Here is a 19258-nt window from a genome sequence, read left to right as displayed (position 1 = left end):
ACACACACACACACATACACACACACATATATTCTTCTCTGACTTCACAGCTTTGGTGTCAAGTTATTCATTTATAAAAATGAGATAATAAAACCTGTCCTCTTTAACTGTAGTATTTTAGGAGGACACATTGAAATTTAATATACTACTATTAGGTAAAAGACTATAAAATGTAAAAATATCAATCCACATCAGTATGAAGACACGCACATCCAAATAATGTTTATTGGCAATCCTCAAGTAAATGATTTTCATTTTTCATTTTTGTGTGCTGCCAAACATTATTTTACATCACCATTGGTCAAAAGCAGAATAAAGAAAAAACACAAAACAACCAGAGATAAAGCTGCATCATTTGGTTACCAGGCTAAACATATTATTGGCTGAGTTCATGGTAAATGTTCTAGTGAAAATGCATGTCCTTTTCATTTACTCAAAAGCACCACTCAGAGTTCTTTAATAAAAGTTGAATGTATGATTTAAGAGGACTAGACAGTTAACCTTGATAAGAAGTAGGCTCAGTCGTGAATGAATTAGCTAATTCCTACTATAGACACAGGGCATTTGGTCATTCATGTGTCACCTTGATAAGAATTCAGTAACAGCTGGAGACACTGGAGTGACTGTAGTCAGTGGAGCTGTCTGGGAAGGGCTTAGGTTAGAAACGCTAGCCAGTTGTGATGACATTGTTATTTCACTAATGGCCTTGGACAAGACATAGTAGTGCTGAGTATGAAAAGGTAGATTAAAGAAAAAAAGCCATATCCATGTTTATTTTAACTTTGGGCAAAGCTTTGAGTTATTAGGGGAGGTTAAGTCTTATGGAAGAGCTCACAGGGAAAGTATCCTCATGTGTTATCGGTATATTGTTTTGGGGATATTGTACATATGCCAACCATATTTTGATGCAAAAATATTTATTGAGTATCTAATGACATTTAAGTGGAAAAAGCTCACAGAATCCACCGTTACCATCTTTGCAGAGTTCACAGTCATGCTGTGAATACAAGGTGTATACAAAGGAAAACTAGTAACCATGCTGCTCCGCTGCACTGGGGAGGTTACAGCCTGTGCCTGTTAGGTATCACCTAAACATATCAGATGATGAGTTTTGTCAGACGTAGGCTGGTATGAGATGTTCTTTGAAAGGTGTGGACATTCTGGGAATCATGCTGGAACTTAAATGATAACTCCAGTTCTGGGGGAATCTGATGCCTTCTTCTGACCTCTGCAGGCATTCCATGACATGGGTACACTCACACACATGCAGGTAATACACTCATACACATAGAATAAAAATAATAAATAAAATAAAAAATAATACACCATTTCTGAAGGAGCTACCTGAGAAGGAGAGGGAATGAAAAACAAGTAAGCATTCATTCTCTGAACTGTAAAAATTAACACGTGCCCAGTTTTTTAACATGTATGATCCACAAAACCTAAACAAAACCCAGAGACCCCAGTGAGATGGGCAACATGAATATTTTCTTCCCAGGGAGCCCAGCTTGCTCAAGGTCAGACAGCTGCAGAGCTCTGTGCACCTTGTGCTTTACAACACTGTCAGGAGCATTTTCCTCTCCCTAGAGTTCAAGGGGTATGTTGAGATACGATGGTAAGGCCTTTCTAAGCTGGGTTAAGAAATTTGTTTATTCTATGAGGAAAAGAAGTCGGCAACATCTCTAAAAGTGAAAACGGAGGAAAAAGAAGTGTACCAGAAATTGGCAACAGATCATCTTGACATTGATATTGGGCTAGGATCTCAAGTCAACATTTTACAGGACAGTTTTTGAGTACCTGAGTATTTACAAGTACAGAACCCTGTTCTGACCTGTTTCTAGTTCCCTGTCTAGAACTTGTAACGCTAATTACTCCTGCATTTACTTCTCCTTCACATCGCCTATTCATGATTCAAGGACTTTCCTTTCCCTTTAGAGACAGGAGTTATGAAATTTGGGAGTCTTTTAGATAGACCCACTGAATGGGTACTCCAGTTGCCTCACCCTGCATCCCTGTTCAGCATGGAAGAAGCCAGAGTGGTCTCTGTCCCTATTCCTTACTGGCAATTTGGGTAACCCCTGGCAATTTGGGTAACCACTTCAGAGGATGGTGTGATAAGAATACGATGTAGGAATTGACTAGGCAGTTAGGGTAAAAAGACCCCAAAGAAAAAGTTTCTTGGCTAAAATCAAAATATCCTTGGGCCTCTTAGCAACATACTCTGTTCCAAAGAAGAAAAATGTCAAAAGTATTTGGGAGCTTGTATCTAATCCTTCAAAGATTTTAGGGTTACCACTTCAGAGGGAGGAATGTTGGAGGGGAGGGAGTGGGCATGGATTTGATCAAAACACCTTATATGCATGTATGAAATTCTCAAAAGTTTTTGTAAAAGTTAAAAAAAAAGAAAAGTCAGTTGGAACAACTTATTTCCTTTCTGACAGGCATACCATAGCAAATTGGGTTTGTACTTGAGTGAGACACTTGTTTCAGATACTGTAGTGGGGATAACAGTCAAGAAATAGGTATTAGATTAGCTTGCATTTACCTTTCAAGCTCTGCTCCATCATTTTACAAAGGGTGGGGGTGGGGAGAATAAAGAAGTAAAGCAAGGCGACTTGTTTATGTTTTCATGCCACAAATGTCACCACCATCATCAAATGAGCTTCCATACACAGAACATTGTCTATGCACCTGACATGTTCTCAGTGCATGTATGGATTCATTGAATGCTCACAGCCCAGGATGATAAGTAACTTACAGATGTCATCAGGCTATAAGCAATGGACTCAGATTTGCAGTCAGCAAAACTAGTCTCTGACTTGGCATTTTCTCTGTAGAACCAGCCTCTCTGCAGGACCTCAGAGTAGTTTGTAAAGCAAACTGTCAGAGGTTCTAAGGAATGAATTTTATGGTGGTATAAGGATGTTTTCTTTGCTATATTTTCAACATTTTGATAAATGGACTAAATAGGATATAGAAAGTCATCCCTTGTATTTTCAGAAGTCATGAATGGGGACAAATATAAGAGATAGACTGAATAACAGAAACATGTTCCAAAAGGTGTGGAATGAGGAAGGAATCCCTGTATGTTTTTGTTTTACAGGAATGCAGGAAGATACTGCAAGCAGACCCGAAAACCAGTCACCCAAGAATGGAATGAAGAACGCATCTAAAGTGAACACAGTCTGAGGGAAAGGTGTTAGCAAGTTAACTCTATGTGGATTAGGCTTGCAGAGCCACCCAGAGGCTAGCCCACATGAGCAAGTGGGCCTCCTGGATGTTGTACTGCACTGTTCACACCCTCCCTGCATGTGACTAATGTTCTAAGACCCAGCAGCCAGCTGCAGGAGTGCCAGCTTGCCCGCGGGCTCCGCAAAGCAGAGGCGGTGGCAGAGGCAACCCCAGTTCCTCCTCCCCTCCTCCTCCTCCTCCCCCTCCTCCTCCTTCCTCCTTCTTCCTCCTTCTCCTTTTCTTCCTCCTCCTTCTCTTCCTCTTCCTTCTCCCCCTCTTCCTTCTTCTCCTCTTCCTCCTCCTCTTCCTCTTTCCTGACTCCTTTGCTCTGGTTCCCATCTTGACCTCCTCCTTTGTCATATAACTTTGTGCCTACCTCTGGCACCTTTTTCTTAGTTTTCATTCTAGTTTCTTCTAGCGTTTGAATATTGATTTTGTTCTATAGGGCCTGATTTTGCTTACCTCCCTGGCCATCTGTGTCCTATTAAGTATTAGGAGAAAAACCTTATACCCTTTATGCAGCCCTTCAGTGCTCATCCCATGATGCTGGCCTTGGGGGAATATCCTGACAGCATGCCCATGGTCCTGCTAATAAAACTTGTAGAATAATTTGATCCATATTGATGTACTATATTCAAATCTGGCCTACCCCTTTCCCTACCACAAGGATGTCTAGAGAAATGGCATTATTAGAAATAGGATGAATGTGTATATGTGTTGTATGCATGCCTATATACAAGTATATGCAAATGTACATGGCTGTGCACACAAGTGCAGAGGCCAGAGAAGACTATCAGGTTTCTTCTTCTATCACTCTCTACCTTATTTCTTTGAGACAGGGATTCTCATTGAATCTCAAACTCACCACTTTTTGGCTAGGCTCTTGGCCAACAAGCTCTAGTGACTCTCCTGTCTCCGTTCCCCTCCCCATTGCTGGGGTTGCAGGTATGTAGGGCCATGTCTGACTTTGTTCCATGGGTGCTGGGGACAGAGACTCTCACTGAACCTCAAACTCACCACTTTTTGGTTAGGCAGGTGGCCAGTAAGCTCTAGTAACCATCCTTTCTCCATTCCCCTCCCCAGTGCTGGGGTTGCAAGTGTGTAGGGCCATGTCTGACTTTGTTCCACGGTGCTGGAGACCTGAACTCAGATCCTCATGCAACAAGCCCTCTTACTTACAGAGGCATCTCAGCTCCCCCAGTCCCAGGATATGTTTTTTTTAATTTTTTTGATTTATTTATTTTTATTTTACATGTATGAGTGTTATGCCTGAATGTATGTAAGTGCACTCGTGTCATATAGTACCCCAGGAATGACAGAAGAGAGCACTGTATCCCCTGGAACTGGAGTTACAGATGGTTGTTAGCCACCATGTGGGTGCTGGGACTTGAACCCAGGTCCTCTGAAAGAACAGCCAGTGCTCTTAACTGCTAAGCCATGTCTCCAGCTCCCCAGGATAAAGTTTTAAGTTTTGAACTTTAAAGCTTAGTGATACATGGACTGAATGGAAGAGCCAAGAGCATCTAGAGAAAATATGACTATGTTTGTTATGGAAGCACTGGGTCAGAACTTGCAGACCCTGTGACAGATCTGACAGCCTTTTCTCGTATAGCTCCAAAGAGTAGCTGAGATGCTGTGCACAGAAGCTGTAGCATAACAGATGGGTTTCAGCTCAGTAAAAAGCCTGTTCATGGTGAATGTCTAGAGATGGAGTGGGTTAGTAGCAGGCTTCCTTCTACTAACAGTATTCAAGTATAGGTTGAGCAGTGCCTTCTCAGGGAATCTGTACAACAGACCCAAATATCAAAGGGACAGACTCATCTGTGGCTTGGCTCCATCCAAGGGAATCTGTGTCAGTGAGGACCCAAAGGTGAGCAAATGGCTTGAAGATGGTGGTACCCAAGGTGAAGCTATCCCTTCAGTGAAACCTCAGAGTTGAGTACCACTTTGTGGAGGCACCTCCCTTACTTGTAGGTAAGCTTCCCTCCTCTTGCCTGCTCTTGCTGAGCTTCCATTGTGAGTACAGCCTAATGTGACTGGCCACCCAAGCAGGAGGGGCCCACCCCAAATCTAAGACTGCTCTATTTTAGTTTTCCATCACTGAGCATCGAGTCTCATGCTTTTCTAATTTTGTGCTTATGAAAGGGCTCTGTTCTCTCTTAGCCCCTACCCCCGCCCCCTTTCACAGATCAAATAACAAGTGCACTGGACAGAGAGGAGCCGGAGTGAGAAAATGCATTTTAATAAAACCCCATTGATTTTTGTGGGTGCAAGTCAAGGAAAAAGCACCTAAAGAGTCTTCTATCGCCTGCCATCTCCTCCCTCTCTCCTGACCTACTAGGGCAGTCACACATCGATTGGTTCCCAGCTAATAGATTGTGCCACCCGGTAGAGACCTCTGGGGACTAGCCTGGAGCTGGAAGAGTCTCACGCAGCAGCCCAGCCCCAGAGTTAATCAAACTAGCAACAGGATCTCAGGCAGCGGCGGCGGCAGCAGCGGTGGCAGCAGCGACGGCGGCGGTGGCAGGATTGTAGCAGCAGCGGCAGCATTATGCATGATTACTGACAGGCACCAGCTGCTGCCGCCGCCACAGCCTCTCAACGCACGATGTGGACTCTCGGATCTAGAGGCAGATTCCAGACTAATCCCAGAGGGCTGGCCCAGCCTGAGCTCCCCCGTCTGCTAGCAAGCGATGGCCACTCTTGTTAGCCCAAGTTGAAGGAAGCAGGGCTGCGCTTGGGAGCCGGGAGAGACTGGACTCTTCAGAAGCGCAGCAGAGGACTATGAACTGAAGAGTAAACATGTATGGAAATTACTCCCACTTCATGAAGTTTCCCACAGGCTTTGGCGGTAAGGACCTTACTTGCGCTTCGCTGTGCCAACCTGTCAGGAGAGGCAGGGAAGAAACCGGGAAGCAGGATAACGTAGTGTGGAACTGGAAGGAGGGCATATATGTTCTTATGCATGTACAATGCGTGTACCGCGGGTTTCGTGCGAATGTGCGGGTGCAGGAGAGAGGAAAGAATGGCCCCAAGGTGAAGGCATGCTTGCATCTCGGAACGAGGGTCTGGGATGTTCTAAGGAAACTAAAGTAGCATGAGAAGGTCTGAGACAAAGATAGAAGGAAGCTTTGCCACAATCCCACATGTCTGTGTGGGTATGAAAAGTGGAGTGAAGGAAATTACTAAGATGGACCTGTTATCTAATTTGTAATGAGGAAAAGTGATTAAAAGGTTTTGTTTGTGCTAAGGGCCCTGGAAAAAAATATTTTGCCACAAGGGCAAGATTGTTTTTACTTAAAAGCAGATTTCTTTACAATTGGATTTTCAAAAAGGAAACAGCCCTTTAATTTGCCACCCTGCTTCCCTTCCTGTTTTCTTCCCTTTTGATTTGCTAATAGCCTCTTCTTTCCTCCCCTGCTGCTGCCCCCAATTCTACTGCAGAACTTGCTGCCATCATTTCCACGTTGGGGGTCTAGATCTCTGGCTGGGGGTGGGGAAGGCTGGCCTCTTAGGAGAGCAAACCGAGGATCCCAGTGAATAAGCCAGGCAGGGCAGTCCCTCACTGTTCATAGAAGCTTCTGGAGGCTGAGTCCACAAACTGTCTTCATGCCTAGGTGCATCTGTCCTAAGGACTTTCCCTCCAGGGACAGAGTCGTCCAGATGCCCAGCCCTGTGTAAATACAACCACAGTTGACCAACTGGCTTCTCATATATCTGGGGGTGACAAGGATGGCATGGAGTTCATGTTCCTGGGAACCCAAATGGGAGATTGTGCCGAATGGATTTTGGCAGGCAGGATAAAGCAGATAGGCCTGCAAGGTCTTAAGAACTGAGGTCCCTTACCTCCTGTCCTCTGTGGACAGATAGTTTATCCAAAGGGTTGGGAATAAAGTTTGTCTCCTTTCCTAGACTGAACCCTCTTTGTGGCACAGTGACACACTACAAGGCAGCCAGTCCTTGTCCTAGAGACTTTGGGCTAGGAGGCTGCTCATTCATTCAGGTACATTGAGTGACTGTGTGAATCAAATAGGAGCAAGGTACTGGGGGATTGAATGTGAACGAGACACTGCTTTCTGCACTGGGGCAGGTTCATTGGCGCATAATGCTGTACAATATACAGTAGTGGAGACTTGAAGAGGCTGCTTCTTGGACCCAGGGGTGACATGGGAATGATCCCAGATAAAGTTCAAGTTACTTGGGCCAGTCTAATGACTGAGAGTGGTGGCCAGTGTCATGACCTGGACATGTGGCCTGCAGGTTATAGTTTGAGCCTTTCTCAACTTCCATCCTACTTGCCTCCTAGGCTGAGAGCAGCTTTCCTCTTTGCCCATGAGCTTGGTTGTTTGAGGATCATGTTTATCCTCAACCAGATTCCTGAGACCCTCAGATTATGGCTTCAAAAAAGAAGGAAGAAGGTCTAGTCTAAAATTCCTTACTAAAATTGTGAAATATTAGAATCTGAAGCACCTTAAGGGAAGCAAGAGCCTCTCATTTTCAGTTGAACAGATGTGCCAACTGAGGCCTAACAGGATACAGAAATTAGTCCAAGGTAATGAGGGGTGGAGTTGCAGAATGCTTCGGAAAAGTCCCTAACTCAAACTTAGAAGAGAATTGGTTTCATATGATCTGGCAAAACAAAACACACACAGACAGACACAGATATAGAACACAAACACACATAGAGACATTCACTGACAGACACAGAGACATAGAGAAACAGACACACATGCACAGACACAGAGACAGACAAATGAGGTTGTTGACTTTGGCCTTTAGTTTTCATCATCTAGCTTTGTAATCTTAGGCAAGCTACTAAATCTCCTTGGGTCTTTGTGTCTTCTACAAAATGGGATTTATAATCTCGTCTTTAGAGTTTGTTCTGAGAATTAAATGAGCTAGCTCATGAAAAAGTATCTGTACATTTGGTACCAAATACCAGTTAATATTTCCATCCCTTTCACTTCGCTCAGAAGCCAACATGCAAATTAAATTCAACACCAGATATTACTATAGATTAATAAATTGGAAGCCTGGAAAAATGTACAACTAAATCAGCAAAGACCCACACATTTTGCTGGCTTCTGTTTTGGTAATCATGGTGGCTCTAGTGTTTGTTGTAATTGGCTTTCGGATCTGATGTGACCCAGGGAAAAGTTGTTTAAAATGCTTCCTTCCAGTGATGCTTTCCCTTGTCATTCCTAAGGGAGGATGGTTAGGGTTTTTTGTTTGCTTTTGTTGATGTTTCCTATTTTGCTTGCATGCACCAGTTAAGAAGAGGCCTAAACTGAAAGCCAAGGGACTTTACCCCCTTCTACAGGAAGGTCTGCCTAAGAATCTGCGGTGTGTGAGGAGGACCCCATTATAAGCTCAGGAAACCTAGGAACATCATGTGTAGCCTTAATGCTCTGCCGTCCTAAGTCATTTGGTCCGTGCATTCCACCCTTTCACATATTAGCAAATGGAACCACAGAGGGCTCTAGGATTTGTGTAAGACTCTCTCGGGAAGTAATCCCACTCTTGGGAAACAGCACCTGGACCTGTGTCTGGAACATGCTTATTGTATGTCAGAGCTTCATCCAGGCAGCAAACAGGAGGCTGGTCAAACTGGCTGAAGGCAAGTACCCACTGGAGTGTAGTGGCCCCACAAAGGTGCCCACTTTTCCAGCTCGGTCCCTGCCTGGGATGGTGGGAGAACCCTTTTCTTCTTCTTGGCAGAGTTCTGGGTTTGCCAACTGCACAGGAAGAGATTTGTTTTCCCAGTATGCTGCCCCTTAGAAGATCTAAGACAAAGCCCGTAATCCCCATCCAATTGTGTAGTAATCCTGAGGGGGAGAAAATGAGGGGAAGAGGGAGACAAGGACCTGTGACACAGGGACTAGCTATCCTTGTGAGTGCTCTGCTGGGCCAATGCCTCTCACTGACCCTGGTCACTCTAGTATCCTTGCGTAGAACAGGAGCTGAAGGCTTTGGGAGGTAAGGGATCCTCAGGAAGCTCTCACAGCTAGAAAACAGACTGGCTGGGCCCTTGAACCCAGGCATTCTGGCTCCGTGCTAAGCCACCTCTCACAACTTTGGTGACACACTTGCCCTGTGGGACTAGTAACAGCAGCCTACCCCAATTCAACCTGGAAAACCTGGCCATAGCACTGACTGGTGGTGGTTAGTGACACAGTGGCTTGGCCACTAAGAAATAAACCACAGGATAGCAGAGGAGCAGCAGTGAGTTCTGGAGGATCAGCTGATGGCTTCTCAGGATCCTCCCCATTTGCAAGAGTCCTGAGCAGCTGACCTGGCCACTGGTGTGGAGAATGCCCTTTTCCACCCGAGAAAAGCCGCAGAGGTGTGTTGAGTTGACAGTGCTTGTGTACACATGTGTGTCTTTGCCAGAACACATTTTCCCCTCCGCGGATGTGTGGGTGGTTAATTGGAGCCTACCATGGGCGTAAGTGGTTAGGGTTTATGTAGGAAGGAATAACTGTTTATGAGATTTAGGAAGGAACATATTTAGTATAAACTACTTTCTGAAACATTTACAATCTTACCAAGAGGTAAAGAGCTAAATAGCAACCGAGAGAAGAAATTGTGCAAAGAGTCATCAAAAAGCTCTGCCTTTCCACTTCCCCTCATTATGTGGCATCTGGGTTTGCAGGGTGCTGAGCCTTCTAGCCTTGGGTGTTTGTTGGGCTGGACTCCAAAGGAAGCTACTGTTTTCTCCTCCAGTATCAAAGTGGATGACAATGGAGCTTAGGAAATGGAAGAAGTTTATTTTCTAGAATGCTTGGGCTTGGATGGCTTTCATGAGATGGACCCAATCCTGGCTCTGTCATCCTCACAAAAGAATGAAAGTAATAGTTAACATTTATCAGGCACCCACTGTGTGCCAAGTACTCTCAGGAACATTACATGTGTATCTCAATTGGTGTTCTCTAGGCTTGGGGGTAAGATACTATGACCATCATCCTCCCCATTTTACCAATAGAAAAATAAAACTTCAGGGAGATCACTTCACCAGTAAGGAGCAGGTGGAAACCCAGTCTAGGCGGCTCATGTCAGGTTTGCTACACTTAACCCTATAATGCTGGCCACACCCAGAGGTAAAAGGAGGATAGGATGAGCTGTGGGAAAGAGACCCATCAGCCTCAATTATATGTAAGAAGCCTCAGTTATATGTAAGAACAACTAACACATTCATCCCCCTTGTATCCTTTCACAGCTTGTATATGGCTCAGAGCACTTAGCTTTTCCTTTGAATCATTTCAGCAAATGAATAAAAATACCTGAGGGGGAAACAAGGGACTAAGCAAAGGTTATTATTTTTTTTTTTCCAGGCGAATCACAATTATTTGAATAAGTTGAACTGGATTTTTCCCAGGCTGGGGCAAAGGTTGGCCAGCGTAGATTTTGCAGGCTGCACCACCACTGTGAGAGGGACTTATATCATCTCTTGTAGTGAGGAGCTGCCATAGGTGGTGCACAAATGAATACAGACAGCTGTGCTCCAGGAAGGCTGCTGGCCTGTACGGGATCCCCCTAGAGAAGTTTTATTGCCATTTCTGATTGCTCTTTTGTTAGCTGTGAGTCCCAACACCAAAATACCCTTCTTGCCATTGCCCTGTCAGAGTTGAATTCTCACAGTCAGACGTGGCCTATAGTTCATCTGTCCCACCTATCTGGTTACTGGTGAAGACACTTGAGAAAGCACACGTGGCTTGTCCAAGATTTGGGGAGTATGTGGTCTTCAAATTGCATTCTTCAAGTGCCCATGGAGCCACTGGGGGGGGCAGGAAGAGGAACAGAGGCAGCTAAGCCACAGAGTTCACCCCCATCATTTGGTAAAATAGCGTTACAGCACTCTACACCTTGGGCTAGGGTAACAGTTGACCCACAGTGTAAGGATTAGGTTTTTGTTTTTTTTTTTTTTTCTTTCAAGTCTGGACAATTATAACTGTGCAGTGAAAGTTTGTTCCCCCTTTTGCATATGACATTTGGAGACTGGCATTAAATCTGGCTAGAATTTTATATGTACCTCTTTTTTTATTTTTAGAAGAGGGATGCCTACCTTTAAAGTGTTAGGCTGCATGCTGGGACACACTGAAGTAAGACCTGGATTCGGTTCTGGAAGGAACACAGATTTCAGACAATCACAGATTAACCCATCCTCCCATAGGCTCATGAGGACATGGGGACTTCCCAGGACTTGTCATCCCTGTCCTGAGCTCTTTTCCCCAAGATAGGGACCTGGCTGTGTCCTGACCCCCGTTTCCTCACTTGCAAATTGAACTGTCTCAGGTTCCTTGCTCCTTTTGATCAGCTGCTGTGCCTACATGGGGGCAGGTATTTAGAGGCTGAGAACAGATAACACTCTGGGTATCACCCTATGGATAGACCATCGCACAGGAATGTAGTTCACTGTGGTTTAAGACAACCGTAGTCTCCAGAAGAGTCTTTCCATATTTAGAGACTGGGGAGAGCCTGAACAAGAACTCCAGAGAAATGGAGAAAGGCCAGAGGTCATGGATTCAAGAGCTGGGCATGGGCAGAATTGATGTTCAGAGACCTCAGCAGTGCAAAGTGAGCCAGCAGCAGCCTCAGTCTGGCCTCTAATCAAAAGCAATATAGTCTTATTAATTTATGACATAATTAATTGGGAAAGGCCAAACTGGTCATGGGAGGATGGGGAGATGTCTCAGTTTGTGACAGCCCTTCCCTCAAAGTGTGAGGACCTGAGTTTGAATCCCCAAAACCCACATAGAAACTGACATATAGTGTCTGTCATCCCAGCCCTCCTACGGGGAGATGGGAGCCAGAGATGGGAGACAGGAGGTGCATGGGCAGCTGGTAGAGCTTGCTGAAAACAACAAAGAGAACTTGTCTCAAACCAGGTGGAAGTGCAAGATCTATGCTGTAGGTTGTCCTGTGACTTCCACACATGTGCCTTGGCATTCGTGTGTACACACACACACACACAAATCTTTGAATACACATGAATGAATGAATGAATGAATAAAAAGATGTTCATGATATAAACTAGTTTCCACATAGAAACTGACATATAGTGTCTGTCATCCCAGCCCTCCTACGGGGAGATGGGAGCCAGAGATGGGAGACAGGAGGTGCATGGGCAGCTGGTAGAGCTTGCTGAAAACAACAAAGAGAACTTGTCTCAAACCAGGTGGAAGTGCAAGATCTATGCTGTAGGTTGTCCTGTGACTTCCACACATGTGCCTTGGCATTCGTGTGTACACACACACACACAAATCTTTGAATACACATGAATGAATGAATGAATGAATAAAAAGATGTTCATGGTATAAACTAGTTTGTTTTTGCTGATTCACACAAAAAATATAAAGAAGGTTTGTTAAGCAAATAAGCTGGTGAGAGGCACTAAGCCTATTTAAGATACATCTGTTTTCAAGCAATTTAAAAAGCATAGTAGGAGTGTCATTAGCATATTAACGGGTTGTTAATTACAAAAGAGTCTTTTAAAGCAGGTTTTATAAAATTCCCACTTAGTAACCATTAGCTTGTGGTACTTGAAACACAAAATATTCACGTGTGTTACTTAGAAGTAATAAAATTGTAATTTAAAAGTAATCTGCCAACTTGTCACGAATTTAAACTGATTTTTCTCTCAATTGATCCAAATGAGTGAGGTTTTGCTATAATTATATATAATGCTGGTAATAATGAGGCTGATTATCAATCTCTTCCCGCTTTTCAGTACTCCATCATTACAGATTTTAGGGGTGGGAGTGGAGGGAGTTACAAGGGATGGGGTTTGGGGGGGGGACGTGAAGGAAAGGGAAAAGCAAATGTCTCTCTTCCCTCCCTCTCCTTCAAGCACTCTGAGAAGCCTTGGGCCTCTTCCTGAACAGCCCTGTGCTCTCAGAGCTGAATGAATCCAGGCACAACTGCCCTGGATGGCTGGGAAAGGGCTGTTTGCTCCTGCAGCTGGTCCAAGCTGGCCATCAAGCAACTGTATCAGATCATCACTAATGCATCATTTCAGCTCCATCCTAACTTTTCCGCTCAGTGGCCAGCCTTAGCACGGGGCTGAGCCCCCAGAGGCAGAAGAATGACTTCTCTATGTTCTTCACTTAGGACAAGTTCCTCTTTCTTCCCCTCCTGAGAAAGCCATCAAGCATGTCCCATCCCCACCCACTGGCAGTCCCCTGTCTCATAGCTTGTCCACATCTGTTAAGATATCCAGCTTTCCACTAATCAAATGGATATAATATAAAGCACCTTGTCCAGCCCAAATATTGATGTGAAGGTGCTTTGGAAAATGCCAATAACCATTCAAATAGAAGAAAAATAGCTTAGCAAATCCCAGTGTGGGATGAGTCTCCTATTGTGCTGGAAGAAGTTCCTCCAGAAGGGAATCAGGACTTGGAGTAGTGAGGGGTTGAACTGTGAGGGGTTGGAGTAGCACAGGGAGCATCCTGTCAGATGAGCTCAGGGTCAAGATCTGGAGAGAGGCCAAGAGCTGGATCCAGAGGGGGTTGGAAAGGACTGTTCCAGGAAACTGCTAGAAGCTGCAGTTATCCACTGTGGAGAGACTGTGATTAACCTCTGGATCTGCTGCTTTTCCCCAGACTCAAAGGCCTTGTTCCCTTCTGTGCGTTATTTGGTCCTGCTGTGTCCCAAGCGTTACATCTGCACAACTAGGGGCAAGCATTGGCCTCAGAGTACATGCTATCCGTTCATGAGAAGTTCATAACGAAGCCCATTGGTCTATACAATGAATATGTACTAATAAAAAAAAATTTCAAAAAGATAAAGGTACCAACTCCAAGTACAGCCAGCACTAGGTGAATTAATACATGTAAAGTGCTGAGAGCTGTGTCTGGCTCATAGCAACTGTTCAATGATATTAGCTACTGTTGTTATTCAGGAGAGGAGATGACATGAAAGTGTCAATTAAAGCTCTTCATATGGCAGTCCCCTGCCAAACTTGCTCGGCAGCCTGCCTGTGCATTCAGAGCCAAGTAAGGGAAGAATGTGTAAGTTTCTCTTAGACAAAGAACAAGCCTGGCATCGAATATTCTGATTGCTAGCTTAGGCACAATATCCTACTAGAGGGAAGGAGGCAGGCTTGGGTGTGTGATTGTCCCCACCGTGGGAGAGACCACAGTGGAACAGGCTGCTCCCCCGACTTCACGTGGAGAGTCCTGTTCTGAGAAGCTGTCCCCTTCCCCATGGGTGGGCATTAGCCATTGTCAATGGCTCATGACAAGTATCCGCGTCCTCCTGAAGAGGGTTGCTAACAGGAAAACAAACTCTTCAGCCTGGCATGACAGCAAAGGGGTGGACACATCAAGTCGTTTGCTCCCTTGTCTGGCCAGTTAGAAAGACTGCAGGCTTGACATTTCACTTTTATTGGCTGAGGATGTGGTTGCTAAGCAACTTCCTTACCTTGGTAAGAATTCTGTACTTCTCAGTACCCGGCTTCTCTTTTTTCTTAGTATCTATTTCTTTCTCTCTTCTTTTCACTCCTCCTCTTCACTTCTCCCATTTTCTTTTCCTTTTCCCCTTCCCCTCCCGCATCTCTCTCTTTTCGTCATATACATACAACACACTGCATTTATTGTTCAGATTCCCACAAATTCTGACTCTCATAACCATTGATTTCCTATGCAAATAATTTCTGTTGGTGAATCATACATCTAGTTAGATATAATAATGAACAAAAATTATAGTCAACAAATTGTATTTTGAGTGTCTCCCATGTTCCAGGTTCAGTGCTGGGTACGATGATGATCGTTTGCAGCAGACACATCCAACCTTCTGACATTGTGACCTGACTTTGTGGTCTATAAATGTGCTGGGCCACATTCATAGCTCTCCTAGAATGCATGTGGCTCATGGGTTGCAGGCTAGACAAGCCTGGTTTAGAGGAAGGGGTGGTGGGTACTGGTAGGGCTCCAGGAATTCTGAAGAGAAGTCATCCCAGAGGACGAGTGTGTCAGTTTGAAGTATGAGACTATATGAGGGTACCTAGGGAAGGCATTGGTGTGGCTGGCATGACAGAGGGGCACTGTGGACTCACAGTAGTTGTTATTTATGAGCCAGCCATTCAGAAAATTCTATATTAAAACCCCTGATGTGCCTGTATCCATGCTTAGCAATGGCAACTCTTACCTGAACCTTTAATATCCATCTGGATTGGGATAATTCCTTCTTCAGTGTCAGAGATTGAACCAGAGGCCTTGGGCATCCTAGCAAAGTGCTCTACCACTGAGTTACACCCTTAGCCCTTTAGTCCTTACATTCATAACCTGCTGTGGCTCTCAACTTGGCTGTAGTACAGTCCCTTCCTCACACTCCACACTCCTTATAGAGTAGTAAGAGTTTCCAGCGGCTGTCACTGGGCTGTTGACCTCAGGCACTCTATGATTCTCTGAAGCAGGCACAGTTGGTGTCAATCCGGGCAGTTTAACAGAGAAGTCATGTTCCTGTTTCAAGTTTCCATGACTTTAAGGGTGGATCCCTAATCCATCAGGACCTAGGTTCTAAGAAGAGGAAGAAACCCACAGAGCAGGTAGGCAGGGAACACAACAAGGAGGTCATTTGCAAAGCTAAGAATCAAGACTCAGCAACAATGTCAACACACTGATGGACTTTCAGCCGACGGAATTATGATAAAATAAATTTCAGTTGTTTAAAGAAAAGATTCCACATGGCTGGAAAGTGGAGCCTGGAGTCCAACCTGGGGTGTTTTGACTTCAGAACTCGTGTCTCCTCCATAAGACCGTATCCCTGAGGCCGCAGTGCCACGACACATGCAGAAACTTCGGAAATCATGATAGTGTTCTGTACTCTACAGATTCCTGCCTCAGATTTGGCTCCTGGTGATACTCAGCATCTCAAGATACACTTGCCAAACAGCTTGAAGTCCTGACAAGGCCCAGCTGGTGATGACATGGTTCCCTCAGCCAGTGGTATAAACTCAGACCATCTGATGTTTCAATTTGAATTTGGGAGGGACAGGTACTTCAACCCACAGGGAAGCTCAAGACTAGAGGGACATCAGAGAGAAACTGGATTTCAGATTTTGGTGAGGTACATCCTGGCCAGATCAATACACAATAAATAGCATTCATTTTTCAAAGGGAGCCAAGCTACCATCTTTTGTTTGCTGCAAATAGGAACCTGTTGATTAAAAAAATTTCTTATTCATAGCTTAATCAAAGGGCTTAGTGAGGAAGGAAAAGAAAGTAAAGACAATCAAGTTTCTGGAACACTGTGTTGCCTTTCAGTATAGGGTGTAGTGTCCATGTGAGTTTGAAGGGCTGAGGGAGTGAGAGAGGCTGATGGAAATGCCTCAACAGCCTGGCTTTTGTGTCTGTGAGAATGGACTAATTTTCCATTAAGAAATGCTTTTATCAAATAAGTCGTTGTTCCCCTATTTTTCTAAAAGAAAAGCTATTTATTTCTAAGAACTCCTGGGTCATTGTGAGGGGCAGAGTTCTAAAAAGCATTTGTGTAAGATTCATTTGTCTCTTTGAATTTTATTTTTGAAAATGTGGTTATAAATTGACTATCCCTTCTGGGTCATGGATTCATTAGAAGTAAACCACATCTAAAAAATTTTTTAAATGACATTTATTTATTTGTGTGTGTCACACATGTACTATGGCACATGTGTGGAGGTCAGAAGACAGCTTGTGGGAATCAGTTTTCTCCTTCCACCATGTGAGTCCTGAAGATTGAAATAAGTTGTCAGTCCCACTGATGGCAAGTGCTCTTACCCACAGAGCCATTTTGCCATCCTAAAAAGAACCAAACTTCTTTTTAAAGACTACTGAAAACTACATGTGAGTTCACTATTGCATTCTATGGCAACAAACAACCATTCCTACCATCGCACTTTGTAGTCTAATTGCCTTCATTTTTACTGGTGACAGTAACAATATGCTTTAAATTTTAAATTGCTTTCATGGTATCATCTCATTTTATCCTTGAAACAGCTTATGCCATTCTTCAGTATCTACATTTATACCCATGCATGTCAATGTTTCTTGAACATCATCTACTTTATACTGATTTCCACAATTTACATAGAGAGAGTATTCTTTGTAGTTGGTAGATTCGTTCCTTGTCTCCTTGCCATGACACACAGGAAGAAGCAGCTTAAGGGAGGAAGGATTTACTTTGGCTCACAGTTCTGGGGACTCAGTTTATGATGGCAGAGAACACATAGCAGCAGACCAGCCCCTATCCACGCTGGCAGAAGGCTGCATGCTCACATCTCAGTAGATCAGGAAGCAGAGAAAGGGAAACAGTGGCACTCACCTGATATTTTCCCTTTCCCCTTTTTATTCAGATCACGACCCCACCCAGCTCCTGGGATGGTGACACCACACCCACATTTGGGGTGGCTTTTCCTTCTTCAGTTAAACCACTCCAGAGACACTCTTACAGACATGCCCAGAGGTATGTCTCCTAGGTGATTCCAAATCCAGTCAAGTTGATGATGATGATGAACCTTTACCCTTGGTCTTTCTCTAAAATCAATTTATTGCTTTTTATAAAGTTTGAATAGTTATCTTCAGAATAAGAATTTTAGACAAAAGTGAGACCTCAGGCTTAGGATAAAACTAATTACCATCTGGAAATGTCTGTTGCTATTGAGACACAGGATGAATGTCTGGCTAGTTAACCTTAACACCTTTGTTATTGCCCACTGGGCCTCTGGCACATGGGTCATCTTGGTGGTGTTACTTAGAACATGGGGTCTTGGAATATTTTACTGTATAAAACAGTTGTTTCAATAGGCTGAAACTGCATTGGTAGAGTGACTAAAAGGTCATGGGACATGAGAATAACTTGTTTCAGAGTTTTTCCATTTATTTATTTGTTTATTTGTTTGTTTGTTTATTGTGTATGTACATACCACAGTGCATGTATGGAGGTCAGAAGACAACTTGCACGAGTCAGTTCGCTCCTTCCACCATGTGGGTTCCAGGGATTGAACTCAGGTTGTCAGATTTGGTAGTAGATGCCTTTACCCTTTGAGCCATCTCCTCTGCCCCAGAGTAACTTCTTCCCTTAGGCAGATCTTAACTAAAGAAGCAGAAAGACCAACAGAAACTCCAGAGACATTTTTCCAGTGGGTATTTCTTTGAGAACAGTTCCAGAGTTATATTTTTGACACTCCCTGCTCACACCCAGAACTTCAAAGAAGCAAGTTCCTCCCTGCATCCTACTTCTAACACTATGGTTATTGCCCATGGGTGTCTCCCAAGGTTTAAGAGAGTGTTCTGCATGTAGCGGGCACATTCTAGTATTTGTTGAGTGAATAGTGAACTTTGTAGTCAAGTGCATGACTTACTGCTCAGGACCCTATCTGCTTGACACAGCATGTAATTCACAGGATGAGTTTGGGATTGGACAACTTCTCCTGCATACCACATTCACTGACCATTCAAAATTCTCTTTCTACTCTTGTAGACAGCATGGTTCATGGCTGAGCCAAAGTACACTAATTTTGCATGTTTCCTTGCAGGGTCCAGGGTTGCAATACAAGGTAGGCTGCCCTGTTGTGTTTTCTAGACTCTATTTTGCAGATCCTGAGGTTTATAACTCCTCTTCTCTGGAGAGAATATTCCATGCTTGGCTCTCAAGATGACAGGAAGGTACCCTTCTCTTTCATCTTGAGTTAGCTCTGGCTACAGGAGAACATGGGTTCATGGTAACCACCCAGCCCCTCTGCTATGTGCTCATCCTCCCAGAACCCCTTCCACAGCACTAGCCACTGCATCTTCTCCCTAGCAACGGAAGTGCTTTCTGTAGGCCTGTCTGCACTTGTCTCTCTGGGTGGCCACCATGGCCATAAAGCCATGCTCAGTCATTCCAATTTGCATATGAATGAACAGATTTTAGTCTATATGAGCTTAAGGTAGGAAGTCTTGGTGAAGCTTGGGCACCTGCTCACTGCACCCCTCACATGGGCACTGACTTGCCCTTTCTGACTGACTGGCCCTGGGCACTTGTGGGCCATGGGCTTGTTGCACTTGCT

At 44.3% G+C, this 19258-nt stretch overlaps 1 protein-coding gene and 1 pseudogene across 2 annotated transcripts in view; one reads left to right on the top strand and one right to left on the bottom strand.

Moving 5' to 3' along the window:
- LOC115066807 overlaps nt 1-5788 on the bottom strand; it is a 73335-nt pseudogene extending 67547 nt beyond the window's left edge.
- Rxrg (retinoid X receptor gamma) overlaps nt 5482-19258 on the top strand; it is a 41008-nt gene continuing 27231 nt past the window's right edge. Inside the window, exon 1 of one of the 2 annotated variants that reach the window (XM_008848224.2) lies at nt 5482-6082. In XM_008848224.2, coding sequence (XP_008846446.1) covers nt 6034-6082 — 49 coding nt within the window. In that variant the 5' untranslated portion in view covers nt 5482-6033. The remainder of the gene's footprint in view (nt 6083-19258) is intronic. The other variant, XM_008848226.3, reaches the window with a different exon arrangement.

The sequence above is a fragment of the Nannospalax galili genome, unplaced genomic scaffold, assembly GCF_000622305.1.
Source record: "Nannospalax galili isolate Female #2095 unplaced genomic scaffold, S.galili_v1.0 scaffold383, whole genome shotgun sequence".
Lineage (NCBI taxonomy): Eukaryota > Metazoa > Chordata > Mammalia > Rodentia > Spalacidae > Nannospalax > Nannospalax galili.
The sequence above is the reverse complement of the archived record's forward strand: the minus strand, read 5'-3'. Positions and strand labels throughout refer to the sequence as shown.